At 46.0% G+C, this 11,922-nt stretch overlaps 1 protein-coding gene across 5 annotated transcripts in view; it reads right to left on the bottom strand.

The window, feature by feature from the left end:
• Positions 1 to 2,154: 2,154 nt before the first annotated feature.
• Positions 2,155 to 11,922, bottom strand: part of LOC110674054 (flocculation protein FLO11) — a 438,803-nt gene continuing 429,035 nt past the window's right edge. The window contains exons 4-7 of one of the 5 annotated variants that reach the window (XM_021837398.1): positions 10,515 to 11,486; positions 4,782 to 7,742; positions 3,340 to 4,241; positions 2,547 to 3,269 (exon numbers count right to left, since the gene is read on the bottom strand). In XM_021837398.1, the coding sequence (XP_021693090.1) occupies positions 2,979 to 3,269; positions 3,340 to 4,241; positions 4,782 to 7,742; positions 10,515 to 11,486 (5,126 nt within the window). In that variant the 3' untranslated portion in view covers positions 2,547 to 2,978. Of the gene's footprint in view, positions 3,270 to 3,339; positions 11,487 to 11,922 lie in introns of all 5 variants that reach the window. The other 4 variants (XM_021837397.1, XM_021837395.1, XM_021837396.1 and 1 more) reach the window with 4 other exon arrangements.

Here is an 11,922-nt window from a genome sequence, read left to right as displayed (position 1 = left end):
TGTTCAAAGCAATCTTTAGATAAAAAAAACTCCTGTAGAAACATATGAAAAAATTCGAGAAGGGTTTTAAAGGTTTATAGAAAATTTTGCAGGATTTTTACACCACCATTGATTTCAAAAAAGACTGCAGGGAGAATCTCCAAAGTATTTTATGAGAGAATACTTTGAAGAATTACTACAGATACCCGTATAAAAAATGACAATAGTTTCTGGACATAGACTTGCTACAACTCGTTGAGGAATATATGATGGAACTTCTATCAAGATCCTAGGAAGTGTCTTGGAGGAACTGCTAAAGTCATTTCAATTGTTTTTCATCAATAGCCATTACCAGAGGAATCACTATAAGCATTGTAAGAGTAATTTCTGGTCTAATAGGCATTCAGAAGTAATATCGAAATGAATTCGTGCAGGAAATACTGAAAGAGTTCAAGGTAAGGTGACCAGACGTCCCGCGTTTCGCGGGACAACGCAATTTTCAACATGATATTACTGCGTCAAATCTAATTGTTTGACTAAACTGAGCAGTTAGATCATGATTTAGACCTAAAATGTTTGTAGAATACACATCCAATACGAATAATGTTTAATTGGGAACGAGATCTGACAGGGTGTCCCGCGTTTCGCGGGACATATATGGTCGCTTTAGTTCAAGGTGAAAGCCGCGTGGGTATTCCGGGATAAATCCCTGAAGAATCTCTGGAAGGTTTAAAGATAGAGTTGATAGAAAAATTCCTGAATTACAGAGAGGAATTCTTTAATAACTTCCTTTATGAATTTGTATAAGAATCCTTATGGAAATTCCTTGAACAATATAGACCTATTTTGTAGAGCATTTTTTAAGTAAAAGTGTTAAATTTTACCAACTGAATTATTTATCGGCGTGAAAATACAATATTGGCGGAGTAGTGCAGATCGGCGTATGGCGCGCCGCCGATACCTCATTCGGCGTCGGCGTGACATAAAATTGATCGGCGGCGGCGGCGTGGCGCGGCGGTGCACATGACTAATGTGGGCTATGCACGTTGATTATGATAAAGTTGAAGAATCATCGCCCATCACTATAAAAGAATAAGAATATTGCCCACCACTATAAAAGATGTTCCCAGCTCACGTGTGTTGCCGTAGCTCTGAATTGGTATGGTTACCTCTTCGCAAAATTACTCCTGTTCAACACACATACCGCAGCGCTACAATTCCACAACCAAAGACCTTTAGTACATCGAAGAGTAGGGTAGGTGTACCAGGTATGGCCATAGTGGTTCCCTATTTCGCCATACGTGTTAATTTGAATAATTCTCGCATAACTTCTGATCTCGCCCTAAAAGCCATTGGTAACCATGTGTGTAGCTCGTTGTTACTGAGCATTTGAATGGATTTTCATGTTATTTAATAACGCTATGGGGAAGAAAGGATCAATATCTACCTGCCGTTATGTTGGTTTGGATGCTTATTATTTCATTTGCTCAGAAACAAAGAGCCACGCTCGTGGTTACCAATGGCTTTTAGGGCGTTATCTCAGAGTATGCGAGAATTCTACATTTCAAAAGGTTTTGTGTATTTCAGCAGTTAGATATACTATTTAACTTGATGTTGAAACATTCGAAGAGATAAAAAATGTTAAAGTTATCGAAATTGTGCATATGACCAAATAGGGAACCACCATGGCCATAACTGGTACACTTATCCTATGTGTGTACTGCCGATGAAGTTGAGAGATCTGTAGTTTCACGTACCGAGTTTCCAATCGCTAGTCCAATTCTGTCGCTGTAGTCTTTACCGATTGTTCTGATCCATTATAGTCACTGCTTCGTAAAATTACTATCACAAACTATTGATCTCCAGCAGAGTTGATTCTTTTCAAAGTTTAATTTTCAATTGAAACAGATGAACATTATGGATGAGTGAAAACAGCCAGCTTTTTAGCATTCTTAAGGGTGAAACACAAAAAACGGCAACACCGATTTGAATGACATGTCAATGTTTTGATCAATGTCGACTAAATCAGATTCAACCTGGACTTGACAAGTATGATGTAGATCAATATGGGCTTGCCGTCTTGCCGTTGTACCGTGCTGCCGTTCACATTGTGTTTGGGGCTTTATGGTTTGTGTCGTTCTTACTTTGTGTTTCTCAATAAATAACAGGGCCGGATTTTTTTACAATAAATTACATTTATTTAACCTTATTGTCTTAAACACTAGTGTACGGGTTTCGAAACTAGCACATCATTCGTAAATAGTTCATGAACAAAGTTCGTTCTGTTCCGCCCCATGTTCAGCGGCATCTTTCTCGGAAACAATCATTTTCAACTCTCTTCTGCTCGACGTCATTCAGAGCAAGAGAGGCTCGTTTGCAAGAAAAGATTTTGGCCGCCTCGGTATACAGTAGATGTATGTTTGAGGTACAGCTCAACATTGCGGAACAGTCTTTCTGGGTCGATCACTTCTTCGTACCGCGAACTGGATGCGAATAATATGGGTTTTTGCGCTCTTGAGCATTGAAATTTGAATGCTAAAAACTTATTTCTGGCTATTTTGCTTCTACAAGCAGATATTTACATTCAGAATAAATACCTATATAATGGGGTTAGATTGACTTATTAACTCACTTTTTTTCGTTCCGGAATTGTCTGGGATCATGCAAATATGGCTTTCGAGTGGCGTTACACTAAAATTATGACATCTTTCTGACTAGAACTAGATAGATGTCGCACATGTCACTTGTGTCTCTCTTCTTATCTTGTACTGAGTTCGTGTCTTGCGGAATACTCATAGTTTCCTTGATTCTGAGCTGTTGATCCACGGAATGTCGTTACTACATATCAGTCCTGTTGGTGGCAGCAGTGTATAGTAACAGGCTATAGTAAATTACATCTAAAATCCCTAAGGCTAGCTTATCGAACTAGAGGGTGCGTCTCGTCTCGTTGTCGTCTGAAAGGTCGTTGACTAATCGTTTCGCTCGGCATGCTCAACAGCTCAGAACAAACTTCTACGTCGGTTGCCGATGTTGATCCATTCGACTGGCAGCTCGGACCGTTCCAGCATCCGGGCATTCTGACACTCGGGTACCTTGGCTACCCGTTCGCAGCGTCGGCTCACGCTCCAGTAGATGTAACCCTTCGGGCAGCGGTACATGCTGGGCTGCAGGTTGCCATCGCTTCGTCCTTCGCCGGCCATGCAGCGTACGAACGTCGAGCTGCACTTCTGGTCATCCAGCGCGAAGTGACCCTCTGCTGGACAGAGTGGCTTCGTTGATCGCAATTGCATCTGAAACGGACATTGGAAGCATTGGTTAGTGATAAGTCAAATGAAAATATGTGCGATTCAAGAATCTTACGACTTGAACTTGAGGAGCCATAGCGCTGCGCAGGAATCGCATGCTAGGCGCCTGACATTGTTCATCTCCTTCGGCAGGTTCGTTGCACTGAATTCCTTCTTCGTGGTAGACGGTTGAGTTCGGGCAGCTGAACACTACTATACTGTAGTCCATGCTGTTGGGCTTCTGCGTACACTGGTAGAACATGTTGCAGTCCTGAGGATGTCTACGGAATCCAGTTGGGCAGACAAACCGGGCTTGACCTTCTTCAACTGGAGGGCAGTCTCCAGATCCGGACGGTGGTGGCTTCTGGGTGCCTTGGGTGGTGGTTTCCATTGCAGCTGACTCAGTAGCCGATTCAGTTTGAGATTCGGTTGTCATAGCTGCAGTCGTAGTTTCCTGAGCTGATTGAGTGGTTGCTTCTGTGGGCTGTGCTGTTGTTTCTTCAGCTGGTTCGGTGGCAGCTTGGGTGGTGGTTTCTTGAGCAGCTTCGGTCGTTTCGGCTGTTGTTTCAGCAGCAGCTTGCGTGGTGGTTTCAGCAGCTGGCTGCGTAGTCGTTTCCGCAGCTGGCTGAGTGGTAGTTTCAGCGGCAGCTTGTGTAGTAGTTTCAGCGGCAGCTTGAGTAGTAGTTTCTGTGGCGGCCTGAGTGGTTGTTTCAGATGCGGCTTGTGTTGTAGCTTCTGTAGACTCCTGGGTAGTCATTTGCTCACCCGTAGTAGTCATCTGAGATTCTTGAGTGGTGGTTTCTTGTTCCGGTTGCATAGTGGTTTCCTGACCAGCCATCGTGGTACTTTCACCACTTCCCGAAGTAGTGGTTTCCTGGCCTTGCGTCGTTGTTTCCTGGCCTGCTTGCGTGGTACTTTCCTGGCCAGCGGTGGTCGTTTCCATGTCTGGAGCATTCGTTGTGGTAGCACTTGGCTCGCCTGTAACAGAGGATGTTGTAGGTTCTGTGCTTGTCATGGACATGGATTCTGTAGTTGCAGGCGACTCAGATGACGTTGTCATTCGAGGGGAGCAATCTCTCGGAGGCGAGACACTGTCCGCATGGTTGCACGTATTTACACTGGGATCCCAAATTGTACCTTCCGGGCAATCGAAGTGGAACACGGAAAAGTTTTCACCCATTCCGTCCCAATCGACGCACCGGTAGAACTTGGTACAATCATCTGGGTTCGGGAAAAAGCCTGCCTCGGTACAGTTAACCGGGGTTGGAGTAGTTGCAGATGTTGGCATGCTTGTGGTAGAAGCGTTAGACTCGGCGGCGGTGGATGAAGATGTCATGCTGGGAGAGGAAGTTGTCATGCTAGGGGAAGAGGAAGTCATGCTTGTGGAAGAGGGAGTGTTAGTGGGAGTGGTGCTTGAGGAAGTAGTAGAAGATGGTGCAGAAGAGGTAGTGTTAGATGATGATGATGAATCAGTGGTAGTAGAAGCAGTTGTGGTTGAGGATTCTTGATTGTTGTTACCTGTCGATTGACCGCCGCACATCTCAACCACATTTGCGTGGTTGCAAGTCTGTAGATTCTGATCCCAAGCCGTTCCATCGCCGCAAGTAAAGTCGTACTTAGTGTAGCCACCCTTTCCATTGTCTACGCATCGGTAGAACTTCTTGCAGTCATTTGGATCACCCATGAATCCTTCCGAAGTGCACTCTCCGCTGGATGGTTGACTGGTAGTCATTTCCTGCGCTGTGGTGGTAGTTTCACTGGATTGAGTGGTCGTTTCCTGTTTTTCTTCGGAAGTGGTGGTGCTTTCCGCTGATCCACCGGTTGTGGATTGAGTTTCCGCGGCTGTTGTTTCTTCGGGTGCGCTAGTCGTGGTCATTGTTTCAGCTGACGTAGTTTGACTTGCTGTTGTGGTTTCTTCAGATGCAGCGGTGGTTTCTTGAGCGGCTGATGTTGTTGTCTCTTGAGCGGCAGCCGTCGTTGTTTCTTGGGAGGCAGCCGTTGTTGTTTCTTGAGCAGCGGAAGTTGTAGTTTCCTGAGCGGCAGCTGTCGTTGTCTCTTGAGCAGCTGAAGTGGTAGTTTCCTGAGCAGCAGTTGTCGTTGTTTCCTGTGTGGCTGAAGTGGTAGTTTCCTGAGCAGCAGCTGTCGTTGTCTCCTGCGCGGCAGAAGTTGTAGTCTCCTGAGCAGGAGCTGTCGTTGTCTCTTGAGCCGATGTAGTAGTTTCAGTTGGCGCTTGGGTGGTCATTTCAGATGCAGATGTTGTTGTTTCCTGTCCAGCTGCCGCAGTAGTTGATTCTTGAGCTTGAGTAGTACTTTCGGCCGCGGCTGTGGTGGTTGTCATCTGATTTTCAGAATCTGGAGGGGACTGAGTGCTCTGAGAGTCTGGTTCCGGAGAAGGCTCTGGTGGACTGTCGGCTCCACAGTTCGGTACCTCGTATTCGTAGTTACATGCTTGGATGCTTTGATCCCAAGCGGTTCCTTCAGCGCAGGTGAATTCGTATTTGTTGTAGCCACCCTTTCCATTGTCAACGCATCGGTAGAATTTCTTGCAATCCTTGTCGTGTGGCATGAATCCTTCGGAGTTGCATCCTTCCGGCGAAAGAGTGGTAGCTGGTTGGGTTTCAGTGGTTTGCTCGGATGTTTCTGTAGTTGTTGTTTCTCCAGATTGGGTAGTGCTTTCAGCTGGTTGTCCTGTGGTAGATTCTTGCATCATCGCAGCTGTAGATTCCTGACTAGCAGACGTGGTTGTTTCCTGACTGGCTGCAGAGGTAGTTTGTTCGGTGGGAGCAGCGGTAGTAGCTTCCTGTCCGGCAGCAGTGGTTTCTTCCTTTGGAGCTTCTGTAGTTTCCTGACCTGCGGCAGTTGTCGTTTCCTGACCAGCGGCAGTTGTCGATTCTTGACCCGCTGTTGTTCCCTCCGTGCTCATTTCCTGTGCTTCGCTGGTGCTATCTACTCCGCTAGCGGTGGTTTGACCTTCAGTGACCATTTCGGAAGAAGTTGACATAGCTTCAGTGGTGCTCGATGGCTCTGGCGGTAGATAAGTGTTGCCTGGTCCTGACGGGCTTCCTCCTTCGGGGCGGCCTCCATTACCATTTCCGCACTTGGAGTTCACTGAATCCGGATGATTACATGCTAGAATATCATTGTCCCAAACAGTACCAGCTCCGCAGTTGAACTCGTACCGAGTGAAACCACCATTTCCGTTGTCCACACAGCGGTAGAATTTCTTGCAGTTGGATTCATGTTCCATGAAGCCTTCCCGCTCACAGACTCCGTTAGATCCGGCCGGTACGGCTGGTGCACTGGTCGTGGAAGGTTGCTGACAGGGTGGAAGAGTTGACTGCGTCTGGTTTGATTGTTGGTTCGATGCTTCTGGTCCGTTGTTTGATCCTCCTTGTCCTTGAGCTGCATTATCTGGGCCTTGTCCTTCACCGTTGGGGCCGTTTGGACCACTGGGGCCATCTGGACCGTTGGGACCATTTGGACCGCTGGGACCATTTGGACCGCTGGGGCCATTTGGACCGCTGGGCCCGTCCGGGCCATTAGGTCCATTGGGACCGTTTGGACCTTGATTATTGTTGTTGGGACCGTTTGGACCTTGGTTATTGTTGTTGGGACCAGTAGGACCTTGGTTGTTATTGTTGGGACCATCTGGACCATTGGGACCACTTGGGCCATCAGGACCGTTCGGTCCATTGGCACCATTAGGACCGTTGGGACCACTTGGACCATCAGGACCGTTTGGTCCACTTGGACCATCAGGACCGTTTGGTCCACTTGGACCTTGATTGTTATTACTCGGACCGTTGGGACCTTGGTTGTTATTGTTGGGACCATCTGGGCCATTAGGACCGTTCGGACCATTGGGACCGTTTGGACCACTAGGACCATTCGGACCACTGGGACCATTTGGACCTTGATTATTGTTGTTGGGACCATTGGGACCTTGATTATTGTTATTGGGACCATTCGGGCCTTGATTATTGTTGCTCGGACCTTGGTTATTGTTGCTCGGACCACTTGGGCCTTGATTGTTGTTGCTCGGACCACTCGGACCTTGGTTATTGTTGCTCGGACCACTTGGGCCTTGATTGTTATCACCAGATCCCTGAGGTCCACCACTTCCCGAGCCCTGAGACATTGCTTGACCGCACTTCGAGTCCTGCACAGCCCACGCATGGTTGCAGTTCTGGATGCTGTCGTCCCAAACCGTGTTATCGCTGCACTTGAAGTCGTACTTGGTGTAACCACCCTTTCCGTTATCGACGCAACGGTAGAACTTTTGGCAGTCGTTTGGATCACCCATGAAGCCATCGCCGGTACAGGCAGAGGAGCTGCCTGAAGACGAAGAAGAAGCCGGTGCGGCAGTTGTCTGCGAACTGGACGAAGCCGTAGTAGTAGTAGTGGTGGTGGGGGCAGCAGTCGTGCTTGACGCAGTCTGAACTTCGTTGAGATCTGGATTGGTGCTCTCTTCGGTTGTTGCTGTGGGAGACATAGTGACAGTTTCAGTCGAAGTTGCTGAAGCAGTAGTGACGGCTTGTGTGACCATCATGGTGGATTGTGTGGTCGTTGTTGTGCTTTGTGTAATGGTGGTGGTGGTCGAAGGCTCTGTAGCGCTTGCTGGCGCTACTGTTGTCGGAGCCTCCTGTGTTGTGGTGGATTGTGATTGTGTGGTTGGTGCTTCCGTTGCGGGTGCTTCTGATGATTGTGCTTGTGTGGTTTGTGTTTCTGTGGTGGGTGCTTGTGTGGTTGTGTCTTGTGTCGATGAAGCGTCTGTTGCTTCCGGTGCTCCTGGTGCCATTGTTGATGAAACTTCTGTGGATGGAGCTTGAGTGGTTGGAGCTTCAGTAGATGGAACTTGAGTGCTAGGTGCTTGTGTTGATGGTGCTTGTGTAGTTTGTGCTTCTGTGGATGGTGCTTGTGTGGTTTGTGCTTCTGAGGACGAAGCTTGTGTAGTGGTAGTTTCAGTAGATGAAACTTGTGTCGATGGTGCTTGTGTGGTAGTGTTTTGTGTTGATAGAGCTTCAGTTGTTGGCGCTTGTGTTTCTGAAGCTTCTGCTGTAGCTGCCTCAGATGTCGTTGGTGCTTGTGTGGTAGATGCTTGAGTTGTGGGTGCTTGTGTTGTTGGTGCTTGTGTTGAAGGTGCTTGTGTGGTAGATGCTTGAGTTGTGGGTGCTTGTGTTGTAGATGCTTGAGTTGTGGGTGTTTGTGTCGTTGGTGCTTGAGTTGTGGGTGCTTGTGTTGTTGGTGTTTGTGTAATTGGCATTTGTGTAGTTGTGGAACTTTCAGTGGTTTGCGTTGTAGTAACTTGTGTGGTTGTTGGTGTTTGATTATTATTATTGGATTGATTGTTATTATTAGTTTGTTGATTGTTGTTGTTTGACTGTTGATTGTTGCCACTTGATTGTTGATTACTTGTTTGTTCATTGTTGTTATTAGATTGTTGGTTGTTTATCTCATTATTATTATTCGATTGTGAATTACTGGAGCTTTGACTATTGTTATTGCTAGATTGACTTCCTTGTTGTTGGGAGCTGTTACTCTGCGAGTTTTGATTACTACTGCTGCTTGATTGATTCTCATGGTTATTCTGGTTATTGCTGGATTGATTATTCTGATTGTTACTACTCGATTGATTGCTTTGGCTGTTCTGATTACTGCTCGTTTGATTATTCTGATTACTCTGATTGCTACTATTCGATTGATTGCTGTTGCTCTGGTTGTTGCTATTGGATTGATTACTCTGATTACTGCTGCTCGATTGATTGTTTTGATTACTAGCATTCTGATTACTCTGATTATTGCTGCTCGATTGACTACTCTGGCTACCCTGATTACTACTACTAGACTGATTGCTTTGATTGTTCTGGTTGTTGCTCGACTGATTATTCTGATTACTTTGATTGCTACCGCTCGACTGACTACTCTGATTGTTGCTTGACTGATTGCTTTGATTGCTCGACTGACTACTCTGATTGTTCTGGTTGTTGCTCGACTGATTATTCTGATTACTCTGATTGCTACCGTTCGACTGGCTGCTCTGATTGTTGCTCTGATTACCACTGCTAGATTGGTTGCTCTGGCTACTCTGATTATTACCGCTCGATTGGCTGCTCTGACTGTTGTTGTTCGATTGATTGTTCTGATTGCTGTTGTTTTGATTACTTTGACTGCTCTGGCTGCTTTGACTACTGCTGCTGCTACTACTGCTACTGCTGCTGCTGCTGCTGCTGCTGCTACTACTGCTACTGCTATTGCTCGATTGGCTGCTTTGACTGTTTTGATTATTGTTCTGGTTATTCTGGTTCTGATTGTTCTGATTCCATTGATTATTCTGATTATTTTGGTTGTTGTTGTTCCACTGATTGTTCTGATTCTGATTGTTTTGATTGTTCTGATTATTATTACTCCATTGATTTTGATTGTTCTGATTATTATTATTATTATTATTATTCCATTGATTCTGATTGTTTTGGTTATTCTGGTTATTATTATTATTCCATTGATTCTGGTTGTTCTGATTATTCTGATTCCACTGATTGTTCTGACTATTTTGATTGTTTTGGTTGTTGCTACTCCATTGATTGTTTTGATTGCTCTGGCTGTTTTGATTGTTGTTATTCCATTGGTTATTCTGACTGTTCTGATTGCTACTACTCCACTGATTATTTTGACTGCTTTGACTTCCTTGATTGTTATTGCTCCATTGATTGTTCTGATTTTGATTGTTGTTATTCCATTGATTGTTCTGATTATTCTGATTGTTATTATTATTATTCCATTGATTATTCTGATTATTGTTTTGATTGTTCTGATTATTCTGAATGTTATTGTTATTCCATTGATTGTTCTGATTATTGTTATTCCATTGGCCGTTTTGGTTGTTTTGGTTATTATTATTATTCCACTGATTGTTTTGGTTGTTCTGGTTATTCTGATTACTCCATTGATTGTTCTGATTATTCTGATTGTTCTGATTACTATTACTCCATTGATTGTTCTGATTGTTCTGATTACTCCATTGATTGCTCTGACTATTCTGATTGTTCTGATTACTCCACTGGTTGTTCTGATTATTCTGATTGCTATTGCTCCACTGACCGTTCTGATTGCCCTGCCCATTTTGATTGCTCCATTGATTGTTCTGATTATTATTCCATTGGTTGTTATTATTATTGTTGTTGGACGACTGTTGCTGATTGGACCATTGATTGTTACCACCGCTGCTAGAACCCTGATTCCACTGGTTATTACCTCCACCGCTCGACGTCGAGCTTGTCGTACTGCTCGAACTGCTGCTGCTACTGCTCGAGCTGGAGCTCGAACTGCTAGAGGAAGAAGAAGAACTCTGACCGTTATCGGTGACGGTTGTCATGTTTTGATAGTTGCTCATGTTGCTGTTGCTGCTGCTCGACGCAGACGTCATGTTGGTTTGCACTCCGTTCGAAGTCTGAGAGCTGCTCATCGCATTCATGTTCTGCTCCTGGGAAGCGCTCGATTGGTTGTAGCTTTCCATGTAGTCGTTAGCCGTCTGCCGTCCGCATCGTTCGACGGCTGTTGCGTGGTTGCACGAGTTGATTCGTTCATCCCAGACCGTTCCGTCTCCGCAGCGGAAGGGATACTTGGTGAAACCGCCCTGGCCGTTCGAAACGCAACGGTAGAACATCTGGCAGTCATCCGGATCTCCGATGAATCCATCATCGCTACACGGTGAACTGTCCTCCATGGCTGCTGGATGTTCTCCGGAAGGCGTTTCAGAGTCGTCGCCGTTGCCATTGCTTCCCGAGTTGATGTCATTATCATTGTCGGAGTTCGAGGTCTGCTCTGGTTCCGCGGGTTGCTGCGATTCCGGTTGCTGCGGTTCGGGTTGCTGCGATTCAGGTTGCTGCGACTCCGGCTGCTGCCATTCGGGTTGCTGAGATTCCTGCTGTTGCTGCTCCTGCTGCTGCGGTTCCTCGGGACTGTTCATAGCGTTCTCGTGCATATTGGACGATTCTCCGGCCATGGGACCGTCAAGTTCGTTGTTGAAGCCGCCGCATTCCGGCCGTCCGGAGTCGCTCGGATGAACGCAAGTGTTTTCAACTTCGGAGAACACGGATCCAGGTCCACAGCGGAATTTGTATGGGGTCAGTTTGTCACCTTCCTGCACGCACCGGTAGAAGGCGCCACAGTCGTTCGGGTCCGCTGCAAATCCTTCCTCTTGGCACTGGAATCGGGCATTGGCGCCTGTGGATGGGGAGAAACAATAAGGTGTAAAAGCTTTCCGTCATCAAACAGGGGGAGATTTCAATCGAGAACAATTTGGGCAACAGCTTCGAGATAAAATTAAATAATGTGTGATACGCTTCGGTGAGTAAATTAAAATAATTTACCTCTTGCGCCCGGAGGTAGACCCCCATCACAACGGACACACGGTCCAGTTAAGTGAGAAAATGGCCAAGACGATGGGTTTCTGCTTATCCTGTTCGTTGTGAAGCGAATCCCACTAGAATGACGGTAACATTGGCAGGTACAAGGCGGATGTAGAAGGTGGATTCAAATTTTAATCAAACAGACTTAATACATAATTTGTTCCATCCAAAAGATTGACATGGGATTCATTTCAGAGATGCAAGCAGTTTGACAGATGTCAAGAGTTATATACGCCTAAAGGTAGAGGTTA

The sequence above is a fragment of the Aedes aegypti genome, chromosome 1, assembly GCF_002204515.2.
Source record: "Aedes aegypti strain LVP_AGWG chromosome 1, AaegL5.0 Primary Assembly, whole genome shotgun sequence".
In the NCBI taxonomy this organism is placed as follows: domain Eukaryota; kingdom Metazoa; phylum Arthropoda; class Insecta; order Diptera; family Culicidae; genus Aedes; species Aedes aegypti.
The sequence above is the reverse complement of the archived record's forward strand: the minus strand, read 5'-3'. Positions and strand labels throughout refer to the sequence as shown.